Raw genomic sequence first — 14623 nt, forward strand, 5'->3', positions numbered from 1 at the left:
ACTGTTATTCAATGTGTTTCTATTGGCTAATAGCAGTAAGGACTATCTGTTATTCAATGTGTTTCTATTGGCTAATAGCAGTAAGGGCTATCTGTTATTCAATGTGTTTCTATTGGCTAATAGCAGTAAGGACTATCTGTTATTCAATGTGTTTCTATTGGCTAATAGCAATAAGGACTGTTATGCAATGTGTTTCTATTGGCTAATAGCAGTAAGGACTATCTGTTATTCAATGTGTTTCTATTGGCTAATAGCAATAAGCCCAAAAATAATTTTTCATCAACAATGTTTTTTCTTCTATTTTTTGATACTTCAACGGGTTTTAAAATTCCAAATCAAAAAGCTAAATGATCCTTGGTATGACCTTCTTCAAAGATGTCCATATAGTTCAGTAGAACTACGCCCCCTCCTCTGGCTTAGACAGGACTTTTCACTCCTGCACTTATTCAGGCTTGCCATAACAAAAGGGTTGAATATTGACTTAAGACATTTGAGCTTTTCATTTTAAATTAATTTGTAAAAAAAAATGTCTAAAGAATGCATGGCATTATGGGTAATATGTAAAGACCGGTGACCCGAAATCTCAATGTATCCATTTTAAAATTCAGGATGTTAAACATCAAAATGTGGAAAGGGTCAAGGGGTGTGAATACTTTCTGAAGGCGATGTAGGAAAGCTTTTTACCTAAGAGTGTATGGTTTTATTAAACCCATTATTTCCTTTAGCTTCTAGCTAGCATTTAGTTTGTAACAGTACAGGTTTGTATGAACCTTGCTGTTCGCCATTCAGACCTCGGGCAATAATGATGCAAAATATGAATTTGATCTTGCCATAGAAAACTAACATGTCGGGACGTCAGATAGGCATGTTTTGGAACAGGCGAAATCATACATCATTAATTATATGGATTTAAAGGTCAATGGAAAACAGCTAAAACAAATGAAAACGGAACATTAACTGTCATTTCAGAGTTTGATGTGACTGGGTTAGCATTCGTTAGCTGTTGATTTCTAAAATCCCCTTTCCAATCTGGGGTAAGGATAGAACCTTCACTGGATATATATATATTTATATATTTATAAAACCTTGTTTAGTAAAGGGTTCTTTCATCTCGTCCAAAGAACCAAAAGGTTATATATAGATCCGCAAATAACCCTTTTTTTCCCCCTAAGAGTGTAACGTTACTGTAGCAGTACAGCGTATACTATAGTGTAGAATAATACCTATTACAGTAAATGATACCTGTGTTGTGCAACAGCCCTACCCTGTGTCCATGTGTAGCTAAACTCGCCAGCTGTCGGTCTATCTGTCTGTTTCCCTACCTGACTCCCCTCCCCAGCCCGCCGGTGACTCAGTAGCTCACGGCTCCCTGCATGTTCCAGTCTGAGTTCTGACGCGGCTTTTCCCCCTTCATTCGGTCGTGGACAAAGCATTGTAACGACGAAACTAGTCTACATTAGGGTGGGACACATTTATAGACACGGAAGAACACAGATAATGTGAATGTCAACGGTTTTACAGTTAGCCACGTGTTTGAGTGACAGAAGGCATACGGGGAGACTATCCTGCTCTGATCTGATGGACTGTAGCGACAGGGATATAATTCTACTGGTACCATGTTAATTTGGAAAGTTAAAAAGTCATGGCCTGTATGTCGGATGGATGGCATCTCGGTATGTATATGTTTAGAACATGTAGTGTCTCTATTGGGTTTTTTTCGTGCTTGTAGGCACTGTTATATGACGCGTTTTAATCATACAACGATATTCATAAACTGTTAAATTGCTTACACGTGTAGGCTACAATATGTGTTTAATATTAAACCCATCCTCAGAGCGGCATGTCCTCTGTAGCATTAGTGACCTAACCGGTGACATATTGGTCATTGGTAGATGGTGAAAGGGCACCATAGGTCCCGGAGACACCACGTGGTGTGTCATCGGCACGTTAAGCGCCGTTCACCGGACAGATACCCTATATATAAACCACAAACCGTCAGCAAGAGGCACCGGGAAGCCCGGCCTCCTTTCCGCAGCACCGTATCATGGCTACTCAACCTAAACATGGAGACCGCTTTCCTCCTTTATCTCACCGACTCGCAGCGTTTATCTAATTCAACCACCGTTTAACTCTGTCATATAGGCTACATTAATGCATTAAAGATTGTGTTACATGGGTTAGTGCTGGGAATATTTTGGGCTGATGTACATTTCACTGAAATATATATACTACTGGCTATAAACAACATTGTAGATGATTGTTCAAAGCCGTTTTCACACGTTTATTCTCGTGCCTTTGAAAGTGTTCTGTACATGTAATAGCCTGCAGGCTCGAGCGCTTTTTCAATTTGGCACAAAGACCCGCAGACGCACCTGGAGCCGCTGACTACTGAAGGGAAACAGAGTTTTGTCTTTTGTTTTCTTTTAGTAGGTTAATTATAGATTACTTGGATTTTTTTTTATTTATCAGACTTAATTAAATTCACACATGATGAAATCGGTCTGGTGTTTTGACGCGGACTTAACAATGAAAATGTCCTAAAAAGAAAAAATCCCACTCGCCCGTTCAGATGTGGTTTTGTAGCTGGAGACGGTTTTATCTTGAGGCACGGAGGCGCCCAGAGAACTCTGCACTGGAGAGAAATTTAGCGATTCCCCTTTTCCGTTGTCCCGAGAGCTGAAGTTTCTCAGCTGCGTCGAGCAGACAGACATACTGACTGAGTCGCTAAGGAGGAGAGGAGAGCTGGCGTGGTGGTCTTGACTCGTTCCAGTATCTAGTGGCTGTGCTGTAACCTAGTCTGTTGTAATGCGCATTCCCGTAGATCCCAGCGCCACGCGGAGGTTTAGCCCGCCGTCCAGTAGCCTCCAGCCGGTCCCGGCCAAGATGAACGAGCTCAACACGCCGAACGGGACCGGGCAGCAAGACAGCACGGTGCCAAGGCTGCGCCTGCAGGAGAACCGGAGCATGGCGGAGATCATAGCGGACCACCCGGCGGAACTGGTCCGGACTGACAGCCCAAACTTCCTCTGCTCGGTGTTACCGTCTCACTGGCGCTGCAACAAGACGCTACCCGTCGCCTTCAAGGTAAATTACACTCCTTTTATAACTTTATACACTCTCCTTATACATATTTATATTTTATATTAAATATATATAGGTAAAACACTCTTTACACTACTTTACACTTCAAATATGTCATAGGCCTACGTAGCAACTGGGAGAAAAAGTCTTATTTTGAATTTCTGTACTGGGGGGTTTGGACCGGGAAAATTAATGTGTTTATGCTTTTATAAAATAGTAGGCTATTGCTCTGCCATAAAATTAGTTTTACAAATTATAATTTATAATTTGCGTTAGGCCTATTCCTATAATATTTGTGTTGGCTATAGCAGGGCTGCAGAGGTTGCTGGTTTATTTCAACAGATTTGGATTGAGGAGTGGAGAGGCTGAAGCGTGCTTCTTTGAGGATTTAATTAACAAAGCAGTATTGTGTAAAGCTGATAATTGGGAGCAGCGAGGCGTGGAAACGGAGACATGTTGTGTATGTTAACTTTCATCAACTACATATTTTAAAACCAATGTTCATGACACATCTCTGTTATTGTCTCAGCCGCTGGGAGACAGGCAGACAGACAGACAGACAGACAGACAGACAGACTGGTGTTATTAATCACAGGGCCTTTAGATATTACCCCTCACGCTCACTGTTCACCACTCAAATTAACTCCGAAATTGAGGGACATTTTACACATTTGCTGTCCTAATTGTAATTAAATTCGAAAACATAATTACGTCAAATGAAATGCAGGCATGCAGCTACCATAATATATAATATATAATATAATATATACGGTGTCCTAAATAAACAAGGAAATAGATGCGTCTGATAAAAATATTGCTAAATATTTCAGTTTAGGCCTGGATCTGTTCCTTGTAAATGTATATTAATTAATTACGGATGTTGATTTAACATATAGGCTTAGGGCATTACTGGGAACACCAAATTCATATAACTCATCCTTTAATTTTGCTGCGTAAAAAATAATACACAAAATAAATAATATATAAAATAATTTTAATCTGATAATGTTTTCTATTTTTTTTCCAATTAATACCTTTTTTGCCGTTTAATCTAGACCTGTTGTTGTCAATGTCATCACATCGGCTGCAAAAGGGGCCTGCTGAACGCTGTTCAAATACCAATTTAAATCATATTAATAGAACTAACACTGATAGAAGATTCATCTGTATATTAAACGATCATGTTTATAAGTATTTCTTTAGTGTTGGCAATAGGTTGTAATTTCACCCATCGTCATAAACATGGTTTTATTATTAATATAGCTATTACCTGTAGACTACAGGTAGGCTGTAGTTCCACCTGTAATTATCTTTATTAACCAGTAATCAGATGGTAGAGCTAGCCTCCAGCTATCTCGGTTTACACACTATAATGTTCAAACGTCCTACTCACTGACGTGATGGAGAACATATTGACATGTATACATATATATTTATTTTTTTAAAGTTTGAAAAGAGATATAGATTTTTTATTTTTATTTTATAATTTTAAAATACTTTTAATACCAGATTTGTAGAACTGAACCACAGTAATATAGTGTCATTGAGAAGTCCTCATCCTCAGCCCAACCACATTTCTACCGAGTATATTTACTACTATATGGGCTCGTATGATTACTTGTCCTACTTGTTTAACTCTGCATTGTTGGGAAAGGGTTTGTAAGTAAGCATTTCACTGTTAGTACTCTGTATGTAGTACTCTGTATGTAGTACTCTGTGATGTGATTTGATTTGAAAGGTCCTTAAGAAAATCTATACCTTTAAACTATCTTGGGCTGTTAATGAAAAATAAACAACTGAATTGTGACACATGTAATATATTAATAGAATAAATACAACTATTGCTTCGCCTCTTTTAGTTTCTCCCAGTATCAGGTCAATATAATGAGCGATCTAATGAGTTATTTCACCCCAAAACACTGACAGACATTTTCAGCTGTCAAAACTGGTCTAAAACTCAACCTGAATCCATCTAATAGACAAATCCCTTCTTAACACATCAGGAGAAATCTACAGGCCTCAACCCCCCCCCCCCCCCCCCCCCCCCCCTACAGGCCACAACCCCCCCCCCCCCCCCCCCCCTTACAGGCCTCAACCCCCCCCCCCCCAAAAAGGCTAAGATATAAAAGGAAAGATAGGCGCCATTTTGTGTGGAGGCTCCGTGCTGTGCTTATTCATCTATGACATCCCAGCATCCAATCCTCTGCAGGTTGTGGGTTTGGGAGAGGTGACTGATGGGACGGTCGTCACGGTGATGGCGGGGAACGATGAGAACTACTCGGCCGAGCTGAGGAACGCATCAGGAGTGATGAAGAACCAGGTGGCTCGCTTTAACGACCTGCGCTTCGTAGGCCGCAGCGGACGGGGTCAGTGTTTATACTATCTACACCTACAGTGGGGAGAACAAGTATTTGATACACTGCCGATTTTGCAGGTTTTCCTACTTACAAAGCATGTAGAGGTCTGTAATTTTTATCATAGGTACACTTCAACTATGAGAGACGGAATCTAAAACAAAAATCCAGAAAATCACATTGTATGATTTTTAAGTAATTAATTTGCATTTTATTGCATGACATAAGTATTTGATACATCAGAAAAGCAGAACTTAATATTTGGTACAGAAACCTTTGTTTGCAATTACAGAGATCATACGTTTCCTGTAGTTCTTGACTAGGTTTGCACACACTGCAGCAGGGATTTTGGCCCACTCCTCCCTACAGATCTTCTCCAGATCCTTCAGGTTTCGGGGCTGTCGCTGGGCAATACGGACTTTCAGCTCCCTCCAAAGATTTTCTATTGGGTTCAGGTCTGGAGACTGGCTAGGCCACTCCAGGACCTTGAGATGCTTCTTACGGAGCCACTCCTTAGTTGCCATGGCTGTGTGCTTCGTGTCGTTGTCATGCTGGAAGACCCAGCCACGACCCATCTTCAATGCTCTTACTGAGGGAAGGAGGTTGTTGGCCAAGATCTCGCGATACATGGCCCCATCCATCCTCCCCTCAATACGGTGCAGTCGTCCTGTCCCCTTTGCAGAAAAGCATCCCCAAAGAATGATGTTTCCACCTCCATGCTTCACGGTTGGGATGGTGTTCTTGGGGTTGTACTCATACTTCTTCTTCCTCCAAACACGGCGAGTGGAGTTAGACCAAAAAGCTCTATTTTTGTCTCATCAGACCACATGACCTTCTCCCATTCCTCCTCTGGATCATCCAGATGGTCATTGGCAAACTTCAGACAGGCCTGGACATGCACTGGCTTAAGCAGGAGGACCTTGCGTGCGCTGCAGGATTTTAATCCATGACGGCGTAGTGTGTTACTAATGGTTTTCTTTGAGACTGTGGTCCCAGCTCTCTTCAGGTCATTGACCAGGTCCTGCCGTGTAGTTCTGGGCTGATCCCTCACCTTCCTCATGATCATTGATGCCCCACGAGGTGAGATCTTGCATGGAGCCCCAGACCGAGGGTGATTGACCGTCATCTTGAACTTCTTCCATTTTCTAATAATTGCGCCAACAGTTGTTTCCTTCTCACCAAGCTGCTTGCCTATTGTCCTGTAGCCCATCCCAGCCTTGTGCAGGTCTACAATTTTATCCCTGATGTCCTTACACAGCTCTCTGGTCTTGGCCATTGTGGAGAGGTTGGAATCTGTTTGATTGAGTGTGTGGACAGGTGTCTTTTATACAGGTAACGAGTTCAAACAGGTGCAGTTAATACAGGTAATGAGTGGAGAACAGGAGGGCTTCTTAAAGAAAAACTAACAGGTCTGTGAGAGCCGGAATTCTTACTGGTTGGTAGGTGATCAAATACTTATGTCATGCAATAAAATGCAAATTAATTATTTAGAAATCATACAATGTGATTTTCTGGATTTTTGTTTTAGATTCCGTCTCTCACAGTTGAAGTGTACCTATGATAAAAATTACAGACCTCTACATGCTTTGTAAGTAGGAAAACCTGCAAAATCGGCAGTGTATCAAATACTTGTTCTCCCCACTGTATATGTTATTATGCTGGATCTATATCTAACTGAATGTAGGCACTGAGTTAGTGTCTATATCTTAATATCTACGTACAGTCGAAGTCGGAAGTTTACATACAACTTAGCAAAATATATTTAAACTCAGTTTTTCACAATTCCTGACATTTAATCCTAGTAAAAATTCCCTGTTTTAGGTCAGTTAGGATCACCACTTTATTTTAAGAATGTGAAATATCAGAATAATAGCAGAGAGAATTATTTATTTCAGCTTTTATTTCTTTCATCACATTCCCAGTTGGTCAGAAGTTGACATACACTCAATTAGTATTTGGTAGCATTGCCTCAAACGTTTCGGGTAGCCTTCCACAAGCTTCCCACAATAAGTTGGGTGAATTTTGGCCCATTCCTCCTGACAGAGCTGGTGTAACTAAGTCAGGTTTGTAGGCCTCCTTGCTCGCACACGCTTTTTCAGTTCTGCCCACAAATGTTCTATAGGATTGAGGTCAGGGCTTTGTGATGGCCACTCCAATACCTTGACTTTGTTGTCCTTAAGCCATTTTGCCACAACTTTGGAAGTATGCTTGGGGTCATTGTCCATTTGGAAGACCTATTTGCAACCAAGCTTTAACTTCCTGACTGATGTCTTGAGATGTTGACCACAAACTGTTGACCACATACTGTTGACCTGTTGACCACATACTGTTGACCTGTTGACCTGTTGACCACATACTGTTGACCTGTTGACCACATACTGTTGACCTGTTGACCACAAACTGTTGACCTGTTGACCACAAACTGTTGACCTGTTGACCACATACTGTTGACCTGTTGACCACAAACTGTTGACCTGTTGACCACATACTGTTGACCTGTTGACCACAAACTGTTGACCTGTTGACCACATACTGTTGACCTGTTGACCACAAACTGTTGACCTGTTGACCACAAACTGTTGACCTGTTGACCACAAACTGTTGACCTGTTGACCACATACTGTTGACCTGTTGACCACATGCTGTTGACCTGTTGACCACATACTGTTGACCTGTTGACCACAAACTGTTGACCTGTTGACCACAAACTGTTGACCTGTTGACCACAAACTGTTGACCTGTTGACCACAAACTGTTGACCTGTTGACCACAAACTGTTGACCTGTTGACCATAAACTGTTGACCTGTTGACCACATACTGTTGACCTGTTGACCACATACTGTTGACCTGTTGACCACAAACTGTTGACCTGTTGACCACAAACTGTTGACCTGTTGACCACATACTGTTGACCTGTTGACCACAAACTGTTGACCTGTTGACCACAAACTGTTGACCTGTTGACCACAAACTGTTGACCTGTTGACCACAAACTGTTGACCTGTTGACCACAAACTGTTGACCTGTTGACCACATACTGTTGACCTGTTGACCACATGCTGTTGACCTGTTGACCACATACTGTTGACCTGTTGACCACATACTGTTGACCTGTTGACTAAATACTGTTGACTAAATACTGTTGACCTGTTGACTAAATACTGTTGACCTGTTGACTAAATACTGTTGACCTGTTGACCACATACTGTTGACCTGTTGACTAAATACTGTTGACCTGTTGACTAAATACTGTTGACTAAATACTGTTGACCTGTTGACTAAATACTGTTGACCACATACTGTTGACCTGTTGACCACATACTGTTGACCGCAAAGCTGTTTACCACATTCTGTTGACCATATACACCACCGTTCAATAGATTGGAGTCACTTAGAAATGTCCATAGTTTTTGAAAGAAAAGCAAATTTTTTGCCCTTTAAAATTGACAAAGCTTGAGAGGATCTGCATAGAAGAATGTGAGAAACTCCCCAAATACAGGTGTGCCAAGCTTGTAGCATCATACCCAAGAAGACTCAAGTCTGTAATCGCTGCCAAAGGTGCTTCAACAAAGAACGGATTATAGGGTCTGAATATTTATGTAAATGTGATTTTCTTTGTGATTTTTTTTAGTGATAAATTTGCAAAATGTTCTAAAATCTGTTTTATGGTGTATTGTGAGTAGATTGATGAGAAAAAAACTAACTATTTAATACATTTTAGAAAAAGACTAACTTTAACAAAATGTGGAAATATTCAAGGGGTCTTCCTTATTTTCACACTGTCAATTAAGTAACTATTTTGGAGTAACTACAATGTTGTTGATCCATCCTCAGTTCTCTCTGATCGCTGTTTTAAAGTCACCATTGGCCTCATGGTGAAATCCCTGAGCAGTTTCCTTCCTCTCCGGCAACTGAGTTAGGAAGGACGCCTGTATCTTTGTAGTGACTGGGTGTATTGATACACCATCCAAAGTGTAATTAATAACTTCACCATGCTCAAAGGGATATTCAATGTCCTCTTTTTATATTTTTACACATCTACCAATCAATGCCCTTCTTTGTGAGGAATTGGAAAAACTTCCCTGGAAAACCTCCCTGGAAAAACCTCCCTGGAAAAACCTCCCTGGAAAACCTCCCTGGTTTTTGTGGTTGAATCTGTTTGAAATGCACTGCTCGACTGAGGGACCTTACAGATAATTGTATGTGTGTGGGTACAGAGATGAGGTAGTCATTCAAAAATCATGTTAAACACAGAGTGAGTCCAGGAAACTTATTATACGACTTTTCAGGCATATTTCTACTCCTGAACTTATTTACTGATTGACTCAAGACATTTCCAAGTCCAGAACAGACTATGGGAGGTGCACAGTACTACATAGAGCCATGACTACATGGAACTCTATTCCACATCAGGTAACTGATGCAGCAGTAGAATCAGATTTATAAATTTATAAAAACAGATACAAATTTACAAAACAGATAACAATACACCTTATGGAAAAGGGGGATTTTGAAGAGTCACACACACAGGTACAAACACACACATACAAACTCACATAACATACACACTATACACACGTACACACTATACACACATACACACTATACACACTATACACACATACACACTATACACACATACACACTATACACACATACACACTATACACACATACACACTATACACACATACACACTATACACACACACACACTATACACACTATACACACTATACACACTATACACACATACACACATACACACTATACACACTATACACACTATACACACATACACACTATACACACTATACACACTATACACACGTACACACTATACACACTATACACACTATACACACTATACACACGTACACACTATATACACGTACACACAAACACACACACACACACACGTACACCTGTATGGTGGGTTGTAGTAAAGTAGTGGCCTTTCCTCATGAACTTATTTAAGCTTTTCATTTTTTATTAATTTGTAACAATTTTGGAAAACATAATTTCAGTTTGACATTGTGGTATTGTGTGTAGACCCGTGACAAAGCGTGTCATCCCTAAAACTACAACGTGGGAAAAAGTCAAGGGGTACTTTCTGAAGGAACTTCATATCTGTTAAAATACTTAAATGTTCTGAATATAGTAATTGTATACTGTATACCGCAACCTCTATATATTTGTGCTTTTCTATATTGTATATTTATTTTTCTATATCTATATTAGATGACCTTGCATTATGTCATTAGTGGGAATTTATCGTTAATATTTCCCTTAATCTAATCAAATGTATTTATATAGCCCTTTGTACATCAGCTGATATCTCAAAGTGCTGTACAGAAACCCAGCCTGAAACCCCAAACAGCAAGCAATGCAGGTGTAGAAGCACGGTGGCTAGGAAAAACTCCCTAGAAAGGCCAGAACCTAGGAAGAAACCTAGAGAGGAACTAGGCTATGAGGGGTGGCCAGTCCTCTTCTGGCTGTGCCGGGTGGAGATTATAACAGAACATGGCCAAGATGTTCAAATGTTCATAGATGACCAGCAGGGTCAAATAATAATAATCACAGCGGTTGTAGAGGGTGCAACAGGTCAGTACCTCAGGAGTAAATGTCAGTTGGCTTTTCATAGCCGTTTTATTTTATTTATTTTTTCATTTTTTTTCTCACCTTTATTTAACCAGGTAGGCAAGTTGAGAACAAGTTCTCATTTACAATTGCGACCTGGCCAAGATAAAGCAAAGCAGTTCGACACATACAACAACACAGAGTTACACATGGAGTAAAACAAACATACAGTCAATAATACAGTAGAAAAATAAGTCTATATGCAATGTGAGCAAATGAGGTGAGATAAGGGAGGTAAAGGGGGAAAAAAGGCCATGGTGGCGAAGTAAATACACTATAGCAAGTAAAACACTGGAATGGTAGATTTGCAGTGGAAGAATGTGCAAAGTAGAAATAGAAATAATGGGCAAAATAAATAAATACAGTAGGGGAAGAGGTAGTTGTTTGGGCTAAATTATAGATGGGCTATGTACAGGTTCAGCTCTGACAGCTGGTGCATGATTGATTTCCGCATTTCATAATCATGTCTATTCAAGAATTTTTATTTGAAATGTTGGTAAAAACCAGGAAGGCCTGAATAACCCAGTGAGAATGGTGCTATATATTTAGGGGTTAATTAGTTGAATAAGGGTTAGATAGAGTATATGGGTCTACCATCAGGGACAAACAATTCAATTCAAAACACCACGTAGCTGAGGCTAATCACATGGCATGTCAGTGACTAGCTGGCACACCACACGGCCACACGGCATCACCAATGACTAGCCGGGACACCACACGGCCACACGGCATCACCAATGACTAGCCAGGACACCACACGGCCACACGGCATCACCAATGACTAGCCGGACACCACACGGCCACACGGCATCACCAATGACTAGCCGGACACCACACGGCCACACGGCATCACCAATGACTAGCCGGACACCACACAGCATCACCAATGACTAGCCGGGACACCACACGGCATCACCAATGACTAGCCGGACACCACACGGCATCACCAATGACTAGCCGGGACACCACACGGCATCACCAATGACTAGCCGGACACCACACGGCCACACGGCATCACCAATGACTAGCCGGACACCACACGGCCACACGGCATCACCAATGACTAGCCGGACACCACACAGCATCACCAATGACTAGCCGGGACACCACACGGCATCACCAATGACTAGCCGGACACCACACGGCATCACCAATGACTAGCCGGGACACCACACGGCATCACCAATGACTAGCCGGACACCACACGGCCACACGGCATCACCAATGACTAGCCGGGACACCACACGGCATCACCAATGACTAGCCGGACACCACACGGCATCACCAATGACTAGCCGGGACACCACACGGCATCACCAATGACTAGCCGGGACACCACACGGCATCACCAATGACTAGCCGGACACCACACGGCATCACCAATGACTAGCCGGACACCACACGGCATCACCAATGACTAGCCGGGACACCACACGGCATCACCAATGACTAGCCGCACACCACGCGGCCACACGGCATCACCAATGACTAGCCGGACACCATGCGGCATCACCAATGACTAGCCGGGACACCACGCGGCCACACGTTATCACCAATGACTAGCCACGCGGCCACACGGCATCACCAATGACTAGCCGGGACACCACGCGGCCACACCAATGACTAGCCGGGACACCACACGGCATCACCAATGACTAGCCGGGACACCACACGGCCACACTGCATCACTAATCATTGATTGGGTTGAGTCTCAGTTCAGTTGCCAAGAAGAGAATCTCACCTGGTGTAGCATCTATACACACACACTAAGGACCAGGGGGTGCTGTTTTCACTTCGGGGAAAAATCGTATGCAATTTAAATGGCCTCGTACTCAATTCTTGCTAGTACAATATGCATATTATTACTACTATTGGATAGAAAACAACCTCTAGTTTCTAAAAACGTTTGAATTTTTTCTCTGAGTGGAACAGAAGTCATTTGGCAGCACTTTCCCTGACCAGGAAGTAGAATGCAAGATGTCTATGCTCGCTTCAACGCTCTGCCTATACATGGTCATGCTACGTATGACCCGAAACACACCTCATACGCCTTCCTCTGGGTGTCAAGAGGACGTCAGAGGAGAAATTTTGTGTTTATCTTGTTCTGACGTGAAATAAGACCTATTTTAATCAGATTATTTGAATTTTTTCGGGAGTTTTGCCGTGTTCCGTTCTGTGACTTTGTTTACGTTGGAGAGATCCGTGCCACTCGACTAGTACCCATGCTAAATGAAGAGGGAAAGTTGCCATTCAGGAACGCACAATCCCTCCATCAGTGCTCAGACTGTCCTCAATAGGCTGAGAGAGGCTGGACTGAGGGCTTGTAGGCCTGTTGTAAGGCAGGTCCTCACCAGACATCACCGGCAACAACGTCGCCTATGGACACAAACCCACCGTCGCTGGACCAGACAGGACTGACAAAGGGTACTCTTCACTGACGAGTCGCGTTTTTGTCTCACCAGGGGTTATAGTTGGATTTGCGTTTATCGTCGAAGGAATGAGCGTTACACCGAGGTCTGTACTCTGGAGCGGGATCGATTTGGAGGTGGAGGGTTCGTCATGGTCTGGGGTGGTGTGTAACAGCATCATCGGACTGAGCTTGTTGTCATCGCAGGCAATCTCAACGCTATGCGTTACAGGGAAGACATCCTCCTCCCTCATGTGGTACCCTTCCTGCAGGCTCATCCTGACATGACCCTCCAGAATGACAATGCCACCAGCCATACTGCTCGTTCTGTGCGTGATTTCCTGCAAGACAGGAATGTCAGTGTTCTGCCATGGCCAGCGAAGAGCCCGGATCTCAATCCCATTGAGCACGTCTGGGACCTGTTGGATTGGAGGGTGAGGGCCATTCCCCCCAGAAATGTCCGGGAACTTGCAGGTGCCTTGGTGGAAGAGTGGGGTAATATCTCACAGCAAGAACTGGTAAATCTGGTGCAGTCCATGAGGAGGAGATGCACTGCAGTACTTAATGCAGCTGGTGGCCACACCAGACACTGACTGTTACTTTTGATTTTGGCCCCCCCTTTGTTCAGGGACACATTATTCCATTTCATTTAGTCACATGTCTGTGGAACTTGTTCAGTTTATGTCTCAGTTGTCGAATCTTGTTATGTTCATACAAATATTTACACATGTTAAGTTTTCTGAAAATAAATGCAGTTGACAGTGAGAGTTGACAGTGAGAGTTGACAGTGAGAGTTGACAGTGAGAGTTGACAGTGAGAGTTGACAGTGAGAGTTGACAGTGAGAGTTGACAGTGAGAGTTGACAGTGAGAGTTGACAGTGAGAGTTGACAGTACGAGTTGACAGTGAGAGTTGACAGTGAGAGTTGACAGTGAGAGTTGACAGTGAGAGTTGACAGTGAGAGTTGACAGTGAGAGTTGACAGTGAGAGTTGACAGTGAGAGGACGTTTCTTTTTTTTGCTGAGTTTATTTGCCGTATATGTTTTCCACTGTGCTGTTTCAGAACCTTTCTATTTTCTCTCTGGTTAAATAAAAAATTAACATTTTTTTTGCTAAGGGTATTATTATTATATTATTGATTGA

At 42.3% G+C, this 14623-nt stretch overlaps 1 protein-coding gene across 1 annotated transcript in view; it reads left to right on the plus strand.

Annotated features, from left to right (window-relative positions):
* Positions 1-2481: 2481 nt before the first annotated feature.
* LOC139582427 (runt-related transcription factor 2-like) overlaps positions 2482-14623 on the plus strand; it is an 83772-nt gene continuing 71630 nt past the window's right edge. The window contains exons 1-2 of the mRNA XM_071412416.1: positions 2482-3084; positions 5291-5447. Coding sequence (XP_071268517.1) covers positions 2806-3084; positions 5291-5447 — 436 coding nt within the window. The 5' untranslated portion in view covers positions 2482-2805. The remainder of the gene's footprint in view (positions 3085-5290; positions 5448-14623) is intronic.

The sequence above is a fragment of the Salvelinus alpinus genome, chromosome 8, assembly GCF_045679555.1.
Source record: "Salvelinus alpinus chromosome 8, SLU_Salpinus.1, whole genome shotgun sequence".
Taxonomy (NCBI): Eukaryota; Metazoa; Chordata; class Actinopteri; order Salmoniformes; family Salmonidae; genus Salvelinus; species Salvelinus alpinus.